Genomic DNA, 21,924 nt, shown 5'->3' on the forward strand with positions numbered 1-21,924 from the left:
AACAATATTCAACGCTTGAAGGTAGGAGAGGTCTGAGAAGCCGCTGTGTTTGCAGAGCTTCAGTATCTCCCTATATACAATCGCCAGCATGTTTTCTTCTGCCATTTAAGTCATTATTTTTCAACTGCTGTCATTAATTACCCTTAATTCCTTCTGCCAGACCTGCTAACTGCCAGACTAACCCTGTTTGCTTGCTTCTTCTGTTTCATGTTACAATTAAACAATCCCAGTGACGAATCTGACACCTCATTTCTAAGGGAAAACTCCTGCTATGGATGTTTTGGTATCAATGAACTCTATTTGTTCTCTGTTCAAGGACTTCTGAAATGCTGATTAAATATTGCTTAGAGAAAGTTTAACTAAATTAAGCATTAAATTTCTAGTCCAGTTTTAACAGCCTGATTCAACTCTCCATCTCAGACAAAGCAGGAAGAGACAATCAAAGGCAGCAGCAGGAGGATGCCACTTGAGTGAAGACAACTTGGCACCAACATGCCCTTTTGCAAACCTCCATGCTATGAAGAGCCTTTCATCTCCTGGGACTTACTCTTCCCACCTGCTCTCATCCAGAAGGCCTTCACTCATCACACCCTGATGCTCCCTTCTTCTTCTCCCAAGTCTAATTTATGCAGGGATGTGGAAAGGGACAGTGAGAAAACATAAGGGGACTGCCAAAATCTGGGAAGAAAAAAGTTGGTAAGCAAAGCTTTTGCTAGATGCTGGTACTGGAGCAGGCAGGAAGAAGGAGCTTCAGGAAATTCTCCAGCCTCCTCAGGGGCTTTGCAGATGAACCAGAGCCAGGAGCCCCTGGGATGCAGCTGTCAGTGGCATTCCCCTCCACCCCCCTTCCTGCCTGCACGGCTGCACCACAGTGGAGCTGGGGGAGTGGAAAAATGAAAATGCTAGAGGAGCATTCAAGACAGCATCTTTCCAAACTCTGCCCTAGAGAGAAAACCCAAGGAAGGTTGATACGGGAATTCGTGAATATTTTCTCTTCCAGTGAGCTCCAGAGTAAAGAAACAAAAAGAAAGAAGTTCCCCACTCCAACTCAGATTTTCCTTTCACATATGTCATAAGCTTCCTCTCTTTATACCTGCTGGAAGCTTTCTGCCTAGATGAGAGAAAGAAGAGGCAGATGGAACATGGGATCTAAGATTCAGCCCAGAGACAAGAATTTTGGCTCTAAACAGGCTTGCTTGTGGCAAATGAGCATCCCAGTGTTCCCCATGTAATTTATTTTGGGAGCATGGACTGTATGATGTGCCTTAACTATACAAAAATATATATTGTGTTAAGTCCCAAAACTTTTTAATAGCCATTTACTTTTAAATATTACTCCTATAAAGTACATCAGCAAGGAGCACCCTAGCCCCAGTCATGAAGCACTGTCTGAAAAGAACAAAACGTGTTAAAATCCACTTAGCTTAGGAGCTACGTGTTTCAGGGGTCAAAATCAGCTCTGCAATGTAAAAAGTTAGGCAAAAATTATCTGAGGTCCTAGGCACAGGGATGGACTGAGCAAGAAAACAAAACAAAAGAGAAGAGAAGGCAGACATGTTAACCCCTGGTGAGCAGTTGCCAAGTAAAGCAACTCTCAATTATAGCTCCGACGACAGCAAGACAGCTGAACTCAAGTACTGAAACCTTGAAATCAAGGCCTTGCTGAAGTCAGTGGGAATTTTATAGTTGACTTCAGTGAGGTCAGGATTTCATCCAGAGGAACCAAGCAAAAAACAAAAAGTCACTGTTTGGGCTGCCCAAGCCACCACAGCCAGACAAGTATGAGCATGAGGTGTCCACAGGAGAAACAGATCAAGAAAACCGTGGTGGGGAAAGGAGTTGTCTGTTATCACACGACCCGATCCAGCAGGAAAGAGCAAAGAAGCTCTCATCAGCAGCATGAGCTTGAGGGGGAGGGTGTGGGGAAGAATCTCCATTTTTGTAGCCTTGAAAATGTAGTTTGAATATCCTTAAATTATTTTCTAAGTCTAAAATATGTGGATTTAAAGTGAAACTGAAACATGCAATTCATGTTTATAACCATACTTTTGGCAGTAAATAATCAAGGCTGTAGCCACAGAAATAATGTTTCCTTGGATTGTAATTATTGATGATATACTTAATGAAACACTTTTTTTAAAGTAAGGGGAAATAATAGTTTATTTCTTGTACCTACTGTTCACAATAGCCTGCTGTAGGATATACTTGAGACCCACTGGTTTCAACTGCAGATTTCATGATGAAAGATTCACCAGTTTTGCACTTGGAAAGTTTTAATGATTTTTAGGGGTACTGCTTGTACTGTAAGTTCTGTTCTTTTGGTATAAAACTTACATTACCTGAACGTAGCTTTACAAAATATACTGCTAAAAGCATGAGGATTGTATATTTTTAATATGTTCCACCAGAGGAATATAAGACCTATTTTCTAATAATGCATCCTTGCTGCCGAACTGCTCTGTGGTCTGCCAGCAGACAGTCTGGCAGCAAAATGGTCTCACCCACAGCCACTTGTTTTTAAATTAAATTTTTTTGGAAATCTTTCTACTTAGTGCTATCTCCTTCATCAGGCAGACAGGGCTTTAGTGGTGATTTACCTCGGTTTTCACCTCCAGGGAGTTTCAAAACACTCAAGTCAGATTTATTTTATCTTTTGAGGGGGTCTTTTTGAATCAGTTTTTCACCTGCTGAAAATCAGCACAGCTTCACTGGTTCATTTGGGTTCCAGTAATCTGGATCAGCTGATACTCAGAGCTTTACGTACCAATGTACCCTACTGCATTGCTGGAGAGCAGAGCTCCTCAGCAAGTCACTGGGAGCTGTGCCTGTGTAAAGGAAGTCCCTAGACCTCTTTTCCCATTTCGTTTTTTTAACATCATCATTAAAATCCTAATGAATCTCTCTCCTTGATCCCAAAACACAGTCATCCTCCTGAGTAGCTTCTTAGCTCTTTAATACACAAAATAAGCATTATTCTCTCCAATGGGGAAATTACCAGTCTTCCACAAGAAACACTAGAGAGCACAGCTGTCCCACTAAGCAGTAATGCAAGGATTACATAATCTTGATCTGAAAAACATTTAACTCAGGAATAAAATAACATGGATGTGATTTCTTACCATATGAAGGGATTCCATAGGGTTGGCCTGGCTGGGGGTAAGTGGCATAAGCTGTAGCTTGTTGCATTCCTGTTGTAAACTGTGTCTGCCCATACGCAGCCATCGTTTGTGAAGAAGGGGTAGGAAGAATATGTGGGTATGGTCTGCTATTGATCACAAATGACAGAAAATAAGACAGACAGTGCATTAGACAGAATTTGTGTACTTATTTTTAGCCTTATTATAATCCCGCTACTTCATTAACACATAATTATAGCCTGTGCTAAACAACAGAACCTCTCAAAGACAAAACAACAATAAGAAATCAATAATAAAAGAATAAGTAAAGTAAGAATTTTCCAAATATTTTTCAAATACATTCTAAGCATTTAAAAAAAAAATATTTTTTTTCTCCAGAAGCTGCTGCAGTTTAAATTATGACTTAACAGATGGACCCAATTATTGTTTTAAATGAGGTTAAAATCTGCCTATTTCAGTTATTATTATTATTATTATTACTACTATTATTATTTTTAAAAGATATCATACTTGGAAGGGTAAATCTGTGGTGGGGAGAACTGGTGTGTTTGTCTTGGGCTGAAACCACTGCTTCCAATTGCTGCACCAAGGAGAAAAGAAAGCACACAGAAGTGTAAATACACACACCAAAGATAAATATTATTTTTCCTAACAGATTTTCAGAGTATTAACAAGATTTTAATTAAATTCAAATATCATTGATACCTTAGATAGAAAATAATATTTTACCAGGAACTATGCAAGAATGCTTAACATTAAAATCTTGATTACAAATTTCAAATACTAAATTGCCCCTTTGTACAACTCCTGAGCAATAGTTTATTCTTTGCTCACACACAGGCAACATTTTCAATGCAAACAACCTATTTCCGAATGGAAACATTTCCCTTCATATTTTCAAAGGATTGTTGATATCTCAAGTGCAACATTTTATTAACTTTTAGAATTTTTAAGACGTATATTTTATGAAGGAGCTTTATGTATGCCTCGATTGAAAACATATGGCCAGCTTCAGAGCGCATGCTTCCTTTTTTTTTAATAATCCATAATACAGATGATGTATTACCATATTACACTTCCTTCTCTTTTGCCCCATCTTATCTGCTTTCTAAAACGCTTTCAGACCATCAAAACAGTCAGTATTGCATATTGCATAAAGATGTCGAATGTGCAAATGTTCTCAGTGAAACAACGAAGCCTAGGAGGCTAAATAGTGAGCTTCTCCCCTGCAGCCCAGCCACTGTTAACATAGAGCTTTAAGCCAATCCATCCCAATTTCTTTTGGTATTTTTGGGTGCTGCCGAGAGCATGGCAGATGTGCTGGCCCGGTCTGCTCTAGGGGTTATGTTCGGGAGCTCTTCCCTCTCTGGTTACCGTTTGGGTGCCACTTCTTCTCTACGTCCCAAGGTGGGTTTTGAAGCTTCTGCCAGGAAGGGGTCAGCGGCAGGTTATGAGACTACTGTAAAATCAGACAGCCAGAGAAACAACAGGCCCTATTGCTAAGTACTTGGAAATAAACAAGGCACGGATAATTACCCTTCGCCAGCTACCCTTTTCCTGGCCAACTACAGGGAAAATCCATCATCTTTACACTCCAGGAGCACTTGCGAAGCATGGAGGGAAGCCGGGAATCTCTTTCCATGCCTTCCACACCTGATAAATTTTTCTTTCCTGTGGCAAGTGAGGCTGCAGATATATCAAATACTACAGTCCGACTTTTAGTCAGACCACCACAGACGTACGAAGCTATTATTAAACACACTACCTTTTTTTCTTTCAGGGATCTAAAATATTCTAGAAACTTTTTGGCTTTCAAGTTTGGTAATTTCATACTCAACAGCACGTGCAGAAAATGGAGGATGTGACAAGACCAGAAAAGGGTCGCCTACTTGGAGCCTGACTGGTTGCGAGATGTCAAATTTTGCTACTCTGAAAATATAATCCCATGACATGGCATAGATCCTGTTTTATTTGATTTGCGCCATACAAACGATGTGCTGGAAATACCACAGTTAACCCATAGGTATGCAAAACTGTGCAGACATCCTAGGATTTTTCTCACAGTGTTTGTCTCCTGTATGTTAAAAGCTGTGTTTGGCTTCCAGGAAGAAAAAAAGCCTGACAAAAGAATGCATACCTTGATAATAATAAATTATAATAAATGAGGAAGACCTACCCCTCAATTGCAACACTAATCACAGAGGCAGGTATGTTTACTCACAGAAAACAAAAGAGTAATTACTCTGGGCCAGAATATTCCCCAGTGAGACTCCCACTGAAGACACCAATGGACATTAATAAGCCTGATGCTGTAATTCTCCCTACTTGGGGAAAACACCCATTGACTTACACTGTCTGCATAAGATGAACAGAAAGAGGCATAAACTGCAAAGTGCACAAGGCTTTTTAACAGCTGTGCACAGGTTTAGACCACATGGGATAAGAAAATAGCAAATGAAAAAAATGCTGAGCTTAAAATATTTGGTTTTTCCTTACCTGATCCTGAGAAATTGTCTAAAGACCCGTCTGTGGTAGTAGTAGTAGCAATCTCACTGCTGTTCATTGGTTCTGTTTTAACTACAGAAATATAAACAACATATATTCTATATGTACCTAATATTCTGGCACACACATGCACACACTCACTACAGCCACAAATTCAATAAAACAAAAGTCTTACAAAAATGTTTTAAATCATGGCTATCAACATTTTGCATTTATGTATTTTTGTATACAAACAATGCAAAGTACTGGCAGCTATGATTTACACATACATATGAAATGATCGGGAGGGTTATTTCTGTCCCCAGGGAATAAGAGCCACTGTAACAAACCAGAAGTCCCCATGCAACTTGCTGCACCTGTCCTGATTCCTCTTAATCCTGCAGACCCAACAATAAGGGTCCGCATTTAGATTAGGTCATGTAGACATTTAAAGGCTTGAAAGACAGCAATTTGAGTAAGACAAAAAAGGAAATAATTTTCAAATGGGTTTCTCTGACTGCTGTTCAATATTTTTTTTTCCATCCAAATAATTTTTCAGAGGAAAAATGAGAATTTGTGATGAAGTAAAACACCTTCCTTGTGGTGAATTCCTCCTCTCAAAATGGAAACCAACTTTATACTCAGCAACCCTGAATAAACAAAGGGGACACAGTCCAAACCAGACCCATCGGAGAATGTTTTTACATTTTATTTCCTCTGCAACCCAACATGGCTCTCAGAGAGTAAAAAAGAATGAGAGATTCTCTCTTGGCTCATAGTGCTTCATAATTTATTATTAATTAATGACTTTTAATAAAGTCTGAAGTAAACAAACAGATTTCCCTTTCTTACTCCAGCACAATGTCAGTAACATCAGTATTCCAATCCACGGCATAAGGATGGGACTGACCTGGCATGGATGCAAACAGGCACAATACTTACTCCCAGGGAGTTACCAGGTCAGCACAGCAATTTCTCAAATCCATTTTTACACCCCTAGCTTTTGGAGTCACAGCACACCAAAAGCAATGGAGGACGATGTTTCAGAAAACAATGGAGCTGATGTTACTAGCAACATCCCACCGCTTTCGCTTCTGTTGACACACACAGCCACCACTGCCCATGCACTATGCATACCTGACCTTTCAGCAAGGCAATTCAGCAACACTGCAGAACATGAGTCCAAGATAACTCAGGTAAACTGTACCTCATTCAACATGTAAAGCCTTAGTGTCATCTTGACATAGGTGTACATAAATGTATGTATGTTTGACTACACTTGTGTGTTCAGGAATTGCAACCATCACTAGCAAAAACCCTTCTGGTACCAGGCTTGGAAAGGGCAAGGGAGAGGCACTTTTCCCTTTTGACAAAGGACCTTTCATTTCCTTGTCAATCCAAATTCTTATTTCTGCATGCCTAAGTATTTCCTTCACACGATGTCATCCGCAGGATTTATATGCAATCTCTCAAAATTTTCCTAATCACCATTTTCTTTTGATTCTCATGCAGGATGTTCTGTCTGCACACACTTACACAGATCCATGCTAGCTCCAAACAAAACTCTGCTACGTCTGTATTAGCAAGCAGTGCAGGACAGTAAGAAGTTTCATGGAATGAAATGGTTGGTGCAGAGGGTCCACTATCCACAGTTTAGGCATTTTCTGGGGGGTTACACATACTAGGTTAAGACTTGCCCAAGGAGTGAGCACCCATCAGCAGCTGGGGAACATTAGCTGCACTTCTGTGGAGCACCTTTTGTGAAAGAAGTGAGGTCCGAGAGACTCTATTGTGGAGAAACCACTCCAAGGTGAATTTATTCAAGGCGAATTTATGTGTGGTAAGAAAGGGTGGCCAGGAAGTTCGCTTCAAAAGTGTACTCATGATCTGAACTTCAACTCTAATACAAATGTATTTCTTAAAATCACAGCACATAACATATCCAACACCATTTTATAACTAAATACTGAAAGTCTAACACACAGGTACGACAAAATAGTTGTTCCAGTGTCTATCCCAAGTAATTCCAGAAATGACCAGATTTTTACATCAAATTCTAGTTTGTTAATCTAGATACAAAGAATTATAGCATCTACGTTATCTTCTCCTTTTTCTTAATGTTTATCACAGCTGCCTTTACAGTCAGACTAATATTTCCCTCGTAGATTACTCCAGCTTTCCCCAAAATATGCAAGTCTTCTGAACCTAATTTCCATAATGCAATTATACTTTTGGAAAGACCAAGAAAACATGTTTTTTTCTATAGCTGACAGCTGTGGAGGAGGGAAAGAGAGGAAGATGAGACAGACCAAACTAACTTGGGGTACAGGGTGGAAAATTTCAGTATATGCTTTCTCCAAACATTTCCCCACTTCTCCAGAGAAACAATTTATCTATAATCCTTAAAAAAAAAAAAAAAAAAAAAAACAACCAACCAAAAAGAAAATATCATATTTGGATCATAGCAAACTAGCAGTTCAAGGACAATGCTGAGCCACCTCACAGAATATAAAGACCTATAGCATCATTTGTTATAGTTAAAGATTTTAACGGACCTTGGCACCACAGCTAGTTGGGAACATAATAAAGATGGACAGGAACTGAAAAGCCATCCATTACCCATGCATTTGAATTAAAACGCAGAAAATGACAGCATATTTTCTTGTATCTGAGCCTAAACATATTTCAAGAGGATGAAAGCTCGCTATACAAAGAAATAAACTGAGAACAGCCATGGTTTTACCCAATGGAAATATTTACCACGTGTATTCTCACCACAAAGGAATGTCTTTAATTTTCCCAAGGCAAAAACTGACCCGCAGTGGAGCATATTTCACCCCAGAATCACAGGAAAGAGAGCTGTGAAGGGATTGCTTGAGGTTAAAAGTCTGCCAGTCTATCACAGTAGCACATCAGCAATCCATGCCTATGATGAGAGGCATATGGAGCTGTCCAAGGAGGCAAGGCTTTGGACAGTCACGGATCTGACCCTGCCACGTGCTCCTTCAGCATACTCAGGATTTCAGCTCTCCACATTTTCCATGACAATTAACATTTCTGCAACATGTCCTAAGCTTTCACAGGATGACACTGGGCAATGAGTAGGAATATTGGCACATCTACACAGAACATGTTGCAAGCTTGCCTGTAACTACCAACAGCATGCTCAGTCATGGCAGAGACTGCAGGAAGTGAAACAGGAGAGTTCCCATTTCTGCTGCTCCTTTATCAAAACAGACTGTTACTGAGGTGCAGAATTATCAGACTTACATTATAGAGACTAACTGATTCAGTAATATGCTGCTAAGTTTCAGTGCCAGCAAAATCACTCATGTAATAAAACAGATTGCCAGTAAGAAGTTCAAGAAGAAATCTAACATATTCCTAATGTGCTGCAAAAATTCAACATTTAGAATTACTGAAATAATAGCTTAAGAAGCTATATCAACAGAGAGACATTTTTCCTCCCACTTTTTCTTATCTAGTCATTTATGAGATTCTAAAAACAAGACTTAAAAAGAAACTGTGCAAGAAAAAAACCCACAACAGAAAAACAGAAAAAAATTAATTATCAGATAACACACATGCTGGCACTGAGAAAAAAAAAAGCACAAAACTCTGAGATAGCATAATTGCTGACCTAAGGTTACATCGTCAAGATATTTCTTCTTAAGACACCCAGAGATTGCAAGTGCAATGTGCCTTGTTTTGTCAGCCATATAACAAAAAATGGTCAAAAATTACTTAAATGGCAGTTTCTGAACTCCACCAAGAGAAAGAACTTCAGACCAGAACCTACAAGTTCATGTAGTTCGTTGGCCAAGTAACAACTTCCTGAGTTCACAGCTTCTCATGCAGTCACTGGTGCATATAGCAGTAAAGAGTGCTATGAGGAATGAGATGCTGGTTATTTTAAATATGGATTTAGAGACCTAACATTTGGCCATTGTTAACACAGAAGTCATATGAAAACCTCTTAAAGACTGCAACTACAAGCATGCAAAAGAGTTTTTAAAATATCTTTTTTAAATTACTTTGATTATCTAAAATACATATAAGACTTGATCCACTGAACTAGTCTTTAACAGCTACGCCATAGACATTAAATCAAAATAAAAATATTGCAAACATGTCTGACTTATAATTTTTAATTTTGCAGTTTTAAGACTGAATAATACTGTAATATTATATTCTTTGTATTATATGAATAAGTGGGCAAAATGAAATCATGCATGGCTGACAGCTCTCAGTGTCCATGGGGCACAAAGAGCCTGAACAAAGTTAGTTTAGCCTGAACAAGGCTGTTAGTTTGTTCATAGACATATATAAATACAATCTCTAGCCCCATTTCGGTTTGTCTCAAGGTGATGTCTTAAAATAATGTTAGCAGCTAAACACCAGGCAGATATCTTGATTACGTATCCATTACTATTCATATACTGTTGCTCTTTCTCTGCCCACTAGAAGCACAGAGCGCACCCTGAAAGTTCAAAGACAATTGTCATTAACAACGGGACAAAAATTCTACCTTCAATCTCTAAGCTGATGATATTTTCCATATCTCCTCCGTACTGAAGAATCTTGCAAATATAAACAGGTAATAAAGGCTACAAGTTACTTATAAAACAGGTTACTCAATTACACTAATTTCTATTCAGGACATTCTCTTTTTTTATCAGACTATCAAATCATTAGCTCCTGAGCATGAAGCCCCGTAAACTTACTCGCTCCTGTTTCTCAAAGCAGAGGATACTTCCTGAATCTCATTGTCTGGAAATTACCAGATGGTAATTACTACGAGGTAATTTCCAGTCTAAATTTATGTTTTGTTTTCAAAGAAAGTCCCTGCTCAAAGCAGCACATTCTAGTTCAAGCCCAGACTGTTTCCTGACGTCCCCTCCACTGATGTGAGGAGGCTTCAAAACTTCTGAGTATTGAGGCTGTCGTTAACACCTAGCTTTCACTGCAGGCACGGTTACCCCACGACCCTCATTCTCCTCTTCTGTTAAGCATTACAACTGAAAAAGCTTTAATATTCTTGAACCTGCTCATAAAGCAGTAAAAACCTTAAATTTACAAAGAAATGGCATCATCACTACAGTGCAAAATAAGGAAGAAAGTTCAAAACCACTTGGGTGGAGTCAGGTTTTGATTGTATCTGTAGCTGGTAATCAAGATTTAACCTGGATATTCATCTGACAAGTATAGTCATGGGTTAAAATAGCTTCATTCATTGCAGCTGAAGGTGAGAATATCTGGGTCAAACTAATGTTCTTACCCCTTCACACTCACTCGTCAATTTATACCTGGTGATTGTATCTCTTCTGTCACAAAAGAGGCAGCATAAATCCAGAAACATTCCTTTTTAAGATATTATGGCCTATTTCCTTTATTTTTTTCTTTTCCTTTTTTTTTTTTTTTTTTGTCTTCTTAAATCCTTGATTGGGACTCTGACCATGGTAACTCCTCAGTACACGTATAACAGTTTATGAGGCATCCGTGTGAAATATTTGTACTCTTTAACTAAAGCCAGACAGAATGACCACATAGCGTTACAGCCCCAGACAGATAGCAAAAAAGGTTGCCTTCAGCTAATTTCTGCGACCCTGGAGGGCTTCAAGTGAACAGAGAGCATCATGGAGAAGTCAAGCCCACTCTGTTAGTAAGGTGTACAAGACACAAGACTAAGACATGAAGACAGAAGCAGAATGATAAAGTGGGTGGGACCTTCCACAAGTGGGAAATAATATCCTTTACTTTTGGCCAGGGTCTGAACTCCAGGACCGTCAGACTTAAAGTCAAATTCACCTGGATGAAGTGGGATAGCAGCAGCTTGCACTCCCCACCACCCAGCAGCAGCAAACTCCTCAGCTTGCCTCACCAAACCAGGTGGCACAGGTACTTCCCTCATTGACCAGGGAGACATGGCTAACCCTGAAGTGTAACCAAGTTTTATGCTGTTTTATCTACCTGTGATAAGCAAAACCCCTCTGAAGATTACAAGATGCAAATGCAAGTGCTAAAACATCAACTCACAAGTCTCTGAAGATGCAAAGGATTTTCAAATAGCACTCTATTGTCTATGTATGTGTGATCTTAGATCAAGATGTTCTGCTCCTGTTCCCTAAGTTTCTGCTGGTGCACATGGACAGCAGGGGCTGGATTTCCTTTTCATTTGTATTACTGGCCAGGTGCATGATATTTTTATCTTACGCAGTGCAGTCACACGACTGCACACATGCAGATCGTGAGTAATGGGTTGATCCCACTGGAGAGACACTGCATCTAGCATGAAGTGTTGCAGTTACAGTTTTCACTAAAGTAGTGAATATCTTTACAGGTTCTTGACATCCCACAGCCTGTGCAAAGCCACTGTGACAGCAGGGCTCTGGGACCCTCAGACACACTCAGAGAGTGCTTCCACAACACCATGCTCTTCATCCAGGGTCTGGAACAGCATGTGCTGTGAAAAGGGTTATGAGAAGCTTGCAAAAATAAGTGATATTAAAATAACGGTGCTTCCAAGATGTTCCTTTTTTTTTTCTTAAGTCATTTGTCATTTACAGTATTTTGTTTCCTTCGAATGTCTGTGGGAACTAGTACTGCTATTAACTTTTCCCTTCAATGAGGTCTGTCCTTTCAGGAAAATGTTATGGGAGAAAACAAAATGGTGAAGCTTTCACAAACAGATGCACAAACGCACAGAAAAGACAATAAATACAGAAATGTTTATTAGCCAGTCTCCTCCTCAAGACCTTGCAACATGAGTTGCTGGACTGAGCCAACAGAGGAGTAGACAAGTTATTTCAGTGGCCAGAAACCTATGAAAGAGGAATAATAGAGCATTATGCTACATGTGCTCAGAACAGACGGAAGGACTCTTGGGAAGCAGGAAAATAAAAGCACAGATAAGACAAAAAGTCTGGAAGGAAGCCAATGTAATGCAGCAAGAAGAAAAAGGTAAGCAGCAGAGAAGAAAAAATAATCCAAGTCAGCCCCTTGACTTCACGTAAATGGGCAGTGATGTGTATCTGATTTTTATCCTCCAGAAGTGGCAGCAGGTTGACGATTATTACTAGCCCCTACAGATCCCCAGGTTGCTTTTACCAGTCTGGGGCCTGCAATCACTGCAGTCTTTGCCTCCAGTCACACAACTGTCTTTTTGTGCTCTTCTGGGGCTGAGTAAAGAAGTTAGCATCAATAGTTCTTGATACTCACACCCTAGATTCAAATTCTAGATTCACCTTTACTGCACTATTATTTCAGGATGTCTAAATATGGAGGCATCCCAAAGGAGAATCATTCTGATTGCCATCACCTACTGCAACTTTGTACCCCAAAGTACACAAAATTGTGAATAACTATTAAAAACTACAAATAACTTATACAAAATTCAAAATCATCCATTGCCCATGCTCAGGCTTGATTGCAATACTGAAAGAGTGCTACAAAGTATTGCTAGAATTACAATGAATTCTTAACATATAATTTACTCACAGAAACCTACAAAATGTGCCATAACAGTGACCAGCTCATACCTTCTCTATGGGTTTCAATATCTTACTCCATCATTATTTCACCAAACACTGAAACCAACTTTTTCTTCATTCTATAATATTGCAACTTGACAGCAAACATACTACACAGTACTGCCTTTTGAAACCCTGAAGACGGATTTACATTCACCAGACTTTAAACAACTTTTCTAATGGCCACCCATCAGATAGTCACGTAGTGGGGAGTTCTGACTGCCTTTATGTGGGATCTCATTCTCATGTTGCAGCAGGTACTTAAAGAGCGAGAACTTTTTTTTCCAAAGGAATTTTGATGTCCAACTCCCTTTGAAGCTTCCTTTCCTACGTATGTTTGAAAATTTGATCTTCAATTTGTTACCCATTTTCCCTTACTGCTTGATAAGAAAATGCCTTCTCTTCTTCCTTCTGAACACTCAAAAATGAGGGCAGAGGTAGCTCCATACTCCTAACATGAATGAAGAGTAGTTGCTTGGAAAACCACAGCTCCTTCTCTCCCCATCTTCATCTATTCTTTTCCATTCCAGACGCATAAAGCATCACCATGATGGGCCACAGGCATCTGTTTCTCACTGTGTTATCCATCAGAACTGATTTACATTATTTAGATAAAAGGCAAGATCACTGTAGGCAGAAACTGGATGCAGTTGTCCACTATGGAAAACACCTTTGCTACTCCTTTCAAATTTATTAATTACTCTCAGCCTTTCACCTCTGAAGTACATCTACCAAAGTGGGCACTGTTATTGGAACAGCCACTAGCTGTCTGATAAAACTTAATGAATGACAATTTTATTAGCTTCTGTTGTTATTGTTTCTTTAACTCCTTCAGTATCAAGCCACCACAGCAATTCTCTGACAAAGGAAGATTAGAGATAAGGCACGACTACAAACATTTTGGTCCATACTTCAATTATATATATTTTTTTTTTTCACTTTAACATTTTCTCAAGCAAGTCATACAGGACCAATATTTTAAAGATGTCCAGTGTCTGCTGCTCCCTACAAAGGAGGGGATTTTGTGGAAAAACACTTAAAAAGAACATGGAAAAGTCAAATACTGCAGTATTTGCATCATCAGCACCACCTTGGCATGCCAGGACTGATTTTTCTGAGTGCCTTTAACCAGACATTTTAGTGTTACTCCTTTGCATTTGATCCTGGGAAATTTCCGACTGGTCAAGGTCTATAATTTCCTTGTTACTTCCCCATCACTGGTTTGAGGACCATGCTGACTGGCCCGGAGAAGAGGAATGTTGCTTTAATGAAATTAAGCACACAAAGAGTTATTATATTAAAGCTGCATGCAGAGATTAAACTCAGACTCAATCACACAACTAAATCCCTATTCAGTGCTTTGAAAATTTACCACTAAGTGTGAAGCTAAAAATATTAGCTAATAACAGTGAGCTATCTTCCAACCACATCCTCTCGCAGAACATCAATAAGAGACAAGTCTGAAAATGTGCCTTAGAGGAATTAATGAACATTTGTTTGAAACAGGGCCATTTCACTTTGGGACAGGGTTTCGGTTTTTTTCTTCCTTGTTTTTTTTTTTCCTCCCCCTCATCTAGTGAACATATCCTGCACTTCAGGGTATGGAAACCTGCCGAAATCACACCCATAGTCAAATCAAATTTAACATATCTTTACAAGATATTTATAACATGCAAATACCTAGAGGCCCTGTTTCTTGTTCACATGAAGGTCCCTTATGCCAGAAAAGGAGGGCTCTTTCATGTTAATGAGCATGAGTGTGTACTAGACTAGAAGCCAGTTTCATATACTATATTTAACATGTGAATGTTCAGCAACCCACATCTCCACTCCACATGCAAAAAGCAAGCAAACCACATTGCAGCATTTTAAGAAAGGTGCTTGGCAAGCCCTTACAACTGCACCCTTACAACCTGCCACTTGTGCCTCAGCAGGATTCTGCTTCAAGAATCTTGGAAAAAACAATTTTACTTCACCCTTCATTAAAAAAAAAAAATGAAACCCTTGCTTCGTTCACTCCAGTTTTTCTTAAGCCTGTTTAGCAGCTCAAGGAACCTAAACCAAGCATTTTCTCAAGATAAAACAGATTAACAGTAAAAATTCCACCTTCAGATTCTTAGGCATCTGCTTCACTCACAAATTTTGTCTCTTGGCACACATCTAATTCAGAAATAAATTATTCTGTTTCTTTCACAAACTTTTCCTCATTTGTCACTTAAGAGCAATCAGAGACAGGAATTTTCAATTTAGAAAGTTTAGACCAGAATCGCCAAGCACAAGCTATTTCTCAGGATGCTATCTGGACAACATCTTAAACCGCATGCTGAATGCCCATGCCTGCTGCACCCACCACAGCCCCCCAAACCTGCGGGGCTCTGTGTGCTAGGGCTTAGCAACCAGTCTGCAGTGCTGAGGAGGGTCATGTCACCTGAGGGAAAATTGCAAACAAAAGAAAACCGTTTGGCTTCGACTCAGAAGGTAAACACAGATTGCAAGTTACAGCTTTCTGGGTAGAATTCACCCCAAATTAATAAACGTGAACTTTAAGATTCTCGTGTCAGATAAATTAGTTACCATGGCTTAATTTACTTTCTTCAATAGGCTCTGATATCCACCTACAAGTTGGGATACTACTTCCAAAATTATCTGCTACCTGAGGTCAGTGCATGACTAGATACAACATACAGCTTGCTTCCTGTCAAAGTAATATTAAGCACCCCATTTTTCAGGGTGTATGCTTGCACACAACAACTACTTAGAACAAAAAGTCGAGCCAGATGGTGAGTGTCTTTCAGTGTTTCAAGCAACACTCCTTATTTCCATGCTAATAAAGAACCTTCAAGTAACACAGAAGGTACAAAAGCTGGTCAAGTTTACAGCAAACGCTTTTGTGACCTAGAGGAATTTTAATTTGAAAGGGTCAAGCAATTTTATCCCATACTAAAACTAGTATACACCTGATAATTTAATATTAAAATATGATAACATACCTGGGTATTTAAAAGGAAGAAGACTCATCTAAGGACATGAAATATTGTTTTGCTTGAACTTCTTAACACATTAAGCGCTTCATTTATTCTTTAAAAAGCAAGCTTGGGGTTTTTTGGTTTGTTTTTGTTTGGTTTTTTTTTTTTTCAAAATGACTTAAAATTAGCTTGCAGCAATACTTTTACAGCAATAGCAAAAAGTAACCTATACACAACTCTGCCACAAATGCCTGTTAATCTGATAACCCATAAACCCTCCCCACTACAGAGGACTCCAATTAGAATGAATAACAGAGATGTTTGGGGAATTGAGGGGGGACGACATCTGTTTGATTGACATGTGCCTTTCCTGGAAGAATGCAACGCATGTCCATAATCCTAAACAGTCTGACAGCATTAATATGACCCAGTTCTTAGGAGAAAAAGGTCTATCTTTGCTACAACAGTTGTTTAACTATACATTTATACTGAACAGAAATATTGAACCTGTGTGACTTTTCTAGTAATGCATTAAAACCTCTATAGACATAGCTATCTAAATGTCATGTACAATCTTTCCTACTATAACCATAGAAATGTTACAGGAAAGAGTATTTTTTGCTCCTTATTATATAAAACCTTCTGTGTTTCATTATACGTATTATTGTATGTATTATATATGTATTATATTACTGGCCAAGCTGTTAGGTTGTTCTGCTGTTACTATTCTATTGAGAACACACATAACTTATCAACTGCCTGACTGCTTCTTGAAAAATAGGTATCAGTTTACCCCATTGAATTACTACACCTGTTTGAATTTTGGCCACTCCATCAGAGCAGCAAGCTAGCCCGAGGAAATTTCAACACTCAGTTTTATTAGCCTACTTGAGAAAACTTTCATAGCCTTAGGAGCTTGAAAAAAGGAAGAACATCATGAAATACCCATATAGTGAAAAACTCTGAAAGACTGAGTTTTGTAGTACAACAACTGTAAACACTCTTTTTTTTTTCCTCACGACTAAACTACCCTTTCAGGTTTTTTTGGAGTTTTTTTCAAGCTCTGCACATATTACCTGCTCAGTCCATTCAAACTCCATGAAAGGAACATAAACCTGGAATGAAAGCTATTGCTGAAACTTGATAAGAGTAACTACTGATAAACATTGATCATCAGCTTTCCACACAATATTACATAAGCACAGAACACCTAAAATAGTAACACATTTTCTCTATGTAGCTTACTTACTGCAAGAACATCAATGCAATACGAAAGACTAAAAATAATGGTGGCTCACCTTCTGTGCCATTGGGTGTCATGGAATTATTATTTATATGGGAGTTATCAAGTTTTGGACCACTGGGGGATTCACTACTACCACTTAGTCGTCTATGTGGGCTGGCTAGATCCTGCATTTCCATAGACCTGAAAATAATATGCAGCTAGTTTTAGTGACATATTCAATATGAATTACCTATATGAGATGCAGCTTGCTATTAGTCAACATCCTGAAAACAGCAAAAAAATTAAAAGCTTCTCTTAACTTGGTCATTCCTAGTGCAAAACTCATTTGCAGCCCTCCAAAATGTGACTGACCAGTTACCATAATTATTTTTGCAGCTGCAAACAGAATAAATCTTAGATATGAAGTACTGTACTTTAAACAGTTGTGTCACCTTGTATTTTTAAGATACGTAAAAAGACAGAATCACTAATATATGAAGACATACATTCTCTTAAAAACAAATTAACACTCTGCTTTTTCAAGATTTACCACTCAGTGGCAATATAATGGGCCTCCAAACCAAATAAAACACTTGAAGCAATTGTGGAAACCTATCATCTACTGACAGGGAATGAGATATTCCTGATGTATGTGTTTACTCTGGCAAACTACTTAATTGTTCCTCTGTTTCCGTTGAAACAAATGCAGCATTAAAACATTATTATGTCTGCTCACTTGTTTGCTTTGTGGATTACATAAAGCGTGCCCAATTGAAAAGGGATATGACCAACATACAGTGGATCCATATAGGCGTTAGTATGCCTTAGCACTCTGCTGTATCTCTGCAGCTGTCCCTTAGTCAAAGTAAGAAGAGAGCAATTCCGATTCAAAGCAAAAATTACACATTTATAAAGCACACAAGCAGCTGAATATTTCCGATCTGTGTTTCTAACAGCCTTATACAAAAAAGCCCAGAGCCGTGGCCACCATGACATACGCTGGGGAAGCTTATGATTGAAGTGCTCAAACCTTTCATTTCTTTATACCTAAAACTTTTGCTAATGTTATTTGATGTACTCGGTCTAAATAATTGCTCACAGTAGAAGTTTCACAGGTTACTCTGCCTCCAAGGCATTTGAATCAGTAATTTTTCATTTTAAAAGAAACGCTCAGGCTCTTTTAAAGACTATAAATTATATAAAAAAATTCCTCCCACCATAATGTATAAATATCCTTAAGCCTAAGTGTCATTTCAGCTATGAAGCTTTCACATTTTAAGTGAGATTTTATTACAAGCTCTAAACACAAATCCCTCATTTTACATTTAATTGCCTAAACCAACCTACACATAAAGAAGGATGATATCACAATGAGTTTGAAAAGTCAGTATCTGACATAAAGTCAAACAATTTAGTAAAGAAGTGGACGTGCTCCTGGTTTACAAACTTGGTTGCATGCACCTAAAAGCGATGCTCGAGCACTTACTCATCTGCTTAATGTAGAAAACATGGATAAATATTTACTTATCACCTGAAGTTAAAAAACAGAAAAATAGCAAATTTCAATCAAATGCTTACCTGCAGCTTGACGGAACAGCAACATCTGAACTGGTTTGGGACTTCTGCACCTGTAAACGAGGGAAACAAACAGAAGCCTCTATTACTCCACTTTACTATGAGGCCTCAATTTAAAGAAAGGATATTACCGCGGATGACAACTCTGTCCTTTAAAGCCAAAAGGAGAGGAGGAGGGTGCAGTGCCCGTGAAAGGCATATTGTCTTTAAATTGAAGCTCAACTGTTGTTTCCCCGGCAGGTCTCTCTCCCTCCTCCCCGTGCCGGGGGACGGCGGCCAAGTGACGGGATAGTGATTCATCAGGGGCCCGTGACAGCTGCAGAGGGGATCACTCCTCCCATGGCACAGAACGGCATGGCACGGCGCTGTCACGCACCCCCACAAAGGTAACCCCACCATGCCACACCAGCCCTGAGACCCCCACCATCCTCCACCCCTCTTGCCTTTTGCTATTGCTAGCTATCTTTTCCTCCTATCCCCTTAACTCTTGACAGCTTCTTGCCCTCATCACATTGGTTTTTCTCTTTCTATGCTTTTTGCCATTCTTCCTTTGCACCTGGGCAACAAGGAACCCACAAGTCAGCTCACCCCAAACGTGAGGGGTGAAGAAAGCCAGAGAGGCTGATATTAATTTTTTTGGGGGGACAACAAGGGGCAGATCTACCTATGGTAAAGATCTTCAATCTGTGACAAACAGTATTACATAATTATCTCCAGAATGAGCCCATCTCCAGCTGGGGTGAATTAAAATAAAAACCCCACACATTATTGCACAAAGTCGTACTTGTAAAAATTCCCATCGCTAATGAGATTTCTGATAAAATGACTTGAAAGAACACTTCTGGCTAAATAAATAGGAGGAAGCTGTAGCATTTACCTCTGAGGTCACTCATCAAGGAAAGGAATCTGGTTCCACTGGGAAGCCCAGCAATAATTTTCCAGTTTAATAAAATGACTCCTTTTATAACTCAGGTGAGTAACAGATTTTCATATCCTATTAAAAAAACACCATTGCTTTGCTAACAGACTCTTCTCTGTACCCAGTAACGATTGTCAGCAGATGATAAAACTCAGGTAAAGGTCCGCTGCTAGACGCTGTTAACTTAAAAGCACACAAAAGCTTCTCCAGGCAAGGTATATATCCTCTTAATGTCTGCACTGAGAATCCTTCATGTGCGTTTCCATTCAACCTGAACTGACATCTCTTAAATGATCACAGAGCAAAGACAAGAGAGATGAGGCATTTTAAGTGCCATAAAAATCATCCAAGCAAATCCTACTTATGTGTCTGTAGGGGTTTTTTTTTTTTTGGTTGTTGGTTTTTTTGGTTTTTTTTGGTTTTGTTTTTTTTTTTTTTGTTATTTTTAATCACAGACAGAATTACTACTAGCAAGAGTAAACAACTCCTAGGGGCAGCCAGGCAATGCAGAACATTATAAATGATGTCAAGAAGCATCCAATAATGCACACCGAAAAACATCAATCTTTTTATAACTGGGTACTTAAAGTACTGCATAACATGCTTTTCAATACATCATTGCACGCCAAATCAAACTAGATGAGCAGATAAATTCAGAACTGTGCATTTTGTTTTAAAGATCTTTTTTTTCCCAGTTCTTTACCCCAGAAACTGCAGCAGAGTGCCTTAGGATATGTTTCTGCTGCTACTTCTAAACACCTGGAAAAAATTATAGGTGAGAACTAAGTTTGCTTACAGAGCTATCTTCACTCCCTTTTGCACAGGATCCTTAAAAACATATCTTTTATAATAGTAAAAAACTTCCTTTTTCAAATAGATGCTTTAATTCATTGATATTTTCCAAAGTACCCTACAGTTTTATTAATTCTTCACTAACGTCTAAAATACATTTAATCCTCACTATTTTATTTACCCAAATTAAAAACAATAATAACTTCTGTACACGTGCATGTGTGTGTATAATGAGAGAGATTTCATTTACAGATTCATGGGAGAGGGCAAAAAAAAAAAACAAAACAACTACAGCTCATTCAAAGTGAATTAAATATATACCTTATATGTCCTCTAACACTCCATGATTTGTGAAAGTTCATATCCACAATCTTCATTTTCATTAGACATACTTCAGATATATTCCTTTGTGTCTCAAGGATTATTTAAACCATGTGTTGCACGTTACCATATTTAAAAATGACTCTTTAATCAAAATAACTTTAAAACAACTAATCCTCACTTAGGCTGGTCAGCTGAATCCACAGAGTGGTCCAGGAAAAATAAATCTACTCTCAAGAATGCGAATGCAGACAACAATTAGACACAGATGTGAGTGAAATTAGTTACAGTTTACAAAATGCTACACTTCACATGCTTTCAGTTTTTTATGTGTAGTACAAAATTACAACATAGTAAGGAACCACACTTATGACAACCAGTTCATAGAATAAAAACATTTCTGGGTGGCGTGTGCTTGCTCTCATATATTCTCCCACTTTGCCAACGGATTTCTGGATAACTGCAACATAACTCACGTATCAAACAAAAAGTGAAAGAAAAAAAATAAAATGAAATGGCCTTACCCAGCCAGCCAAAGGAGCACATTAAATAAATAAATAAATAAAATCAAGAGGAGAAAAAAGGAGCTGTCACTCACCCTTCATACTCTGCACTCTGCTTAAACTAAGAAATGCCTTATATGCTAAATGACATACACATTCTCCTTGATACCTCAGAAACATTACTGCGTATAATTTGATTGTTGTAAGTAACATTCACATCATTCTCCTTAATACATATTGCAAATCTGGGCACTACATAGTACATGGCAAGAAAAAAAGGACAATGATAGCAAAACTACTTAAAATTCATCCAGTTAAGAATCTTAAATCAGTAACATCAAATTCTGATTAGTTAATGAGGTCTTTTAAGTTTGCCTTTTTCCTAATTAAATTTATAATTCTTCACAGATGTAGGTTTTGTTGATGTTCAATTTGTCTCTCTCATTTTGTTAAACCTCACATAGTACTCCACC

At 38.6% G+C, this 21,924-nt stretch overlaps 1 protein-coding gene across 7 annotated transcripts in view; it reads right to left on the bottom strand.

Moving 5' to 3' along the window:
* EYA1 (EYA transcriptional coactivator and phosphatase 1) overlaps positions 1 to 21,924 on the bottom strand; it is a gene marked incomplete at its 5' end in the record, with an annotated part of 152,849 nt that overhangs the window by 66,246 nt on the left and 64,679 nt on the right. For 3 of the 7 annotated variants that reach the window (XM_080610712.1, XM_080610709.1, XM_080610708.1), the window contains 5 exons: positions 3,120 to 3,265; positions 3,648 to 3,717; positions 5,634 to 5,714; positions 17,415 to 17,542; positions 18,920 to 18,969. In XM_080610712.1, the coding sequence (XP_080466838.1) occupies positions 3,120 to 3,265; positions 3,648 to 3,717; positions 5,634 to 5,714; positions 17,415 to 17,542; positions 18,920 to 18,969 (475 nt within the window). Of the gene's footprint in view, positions 1 to 3,119; positions 3,266 to 3,647; positions 3,718 to 5,633; positions 5,715 to 15,515; positions 15,579 to 17,414; positions 17,543 to 18,919; positions 18,970 to 21,924 lie in introns of those variants that run through there. The other 4 variants (XM_080610707.1, XM_080610713.1, XM_080610711.1 and 1 more) reach the window with 4 other exon arrangements.

The sequence above is a fragment of the Psittacula echo genome (genome assembly GCF_963264785.1).
Source record: "Psittacula echo genome assembly, chromosome: 2".
NCBI lineage: Eukaryota > Metazoa > Chordata > Aves > Psittaciformes > Psittacidae > Psittacula > Psittacula echo.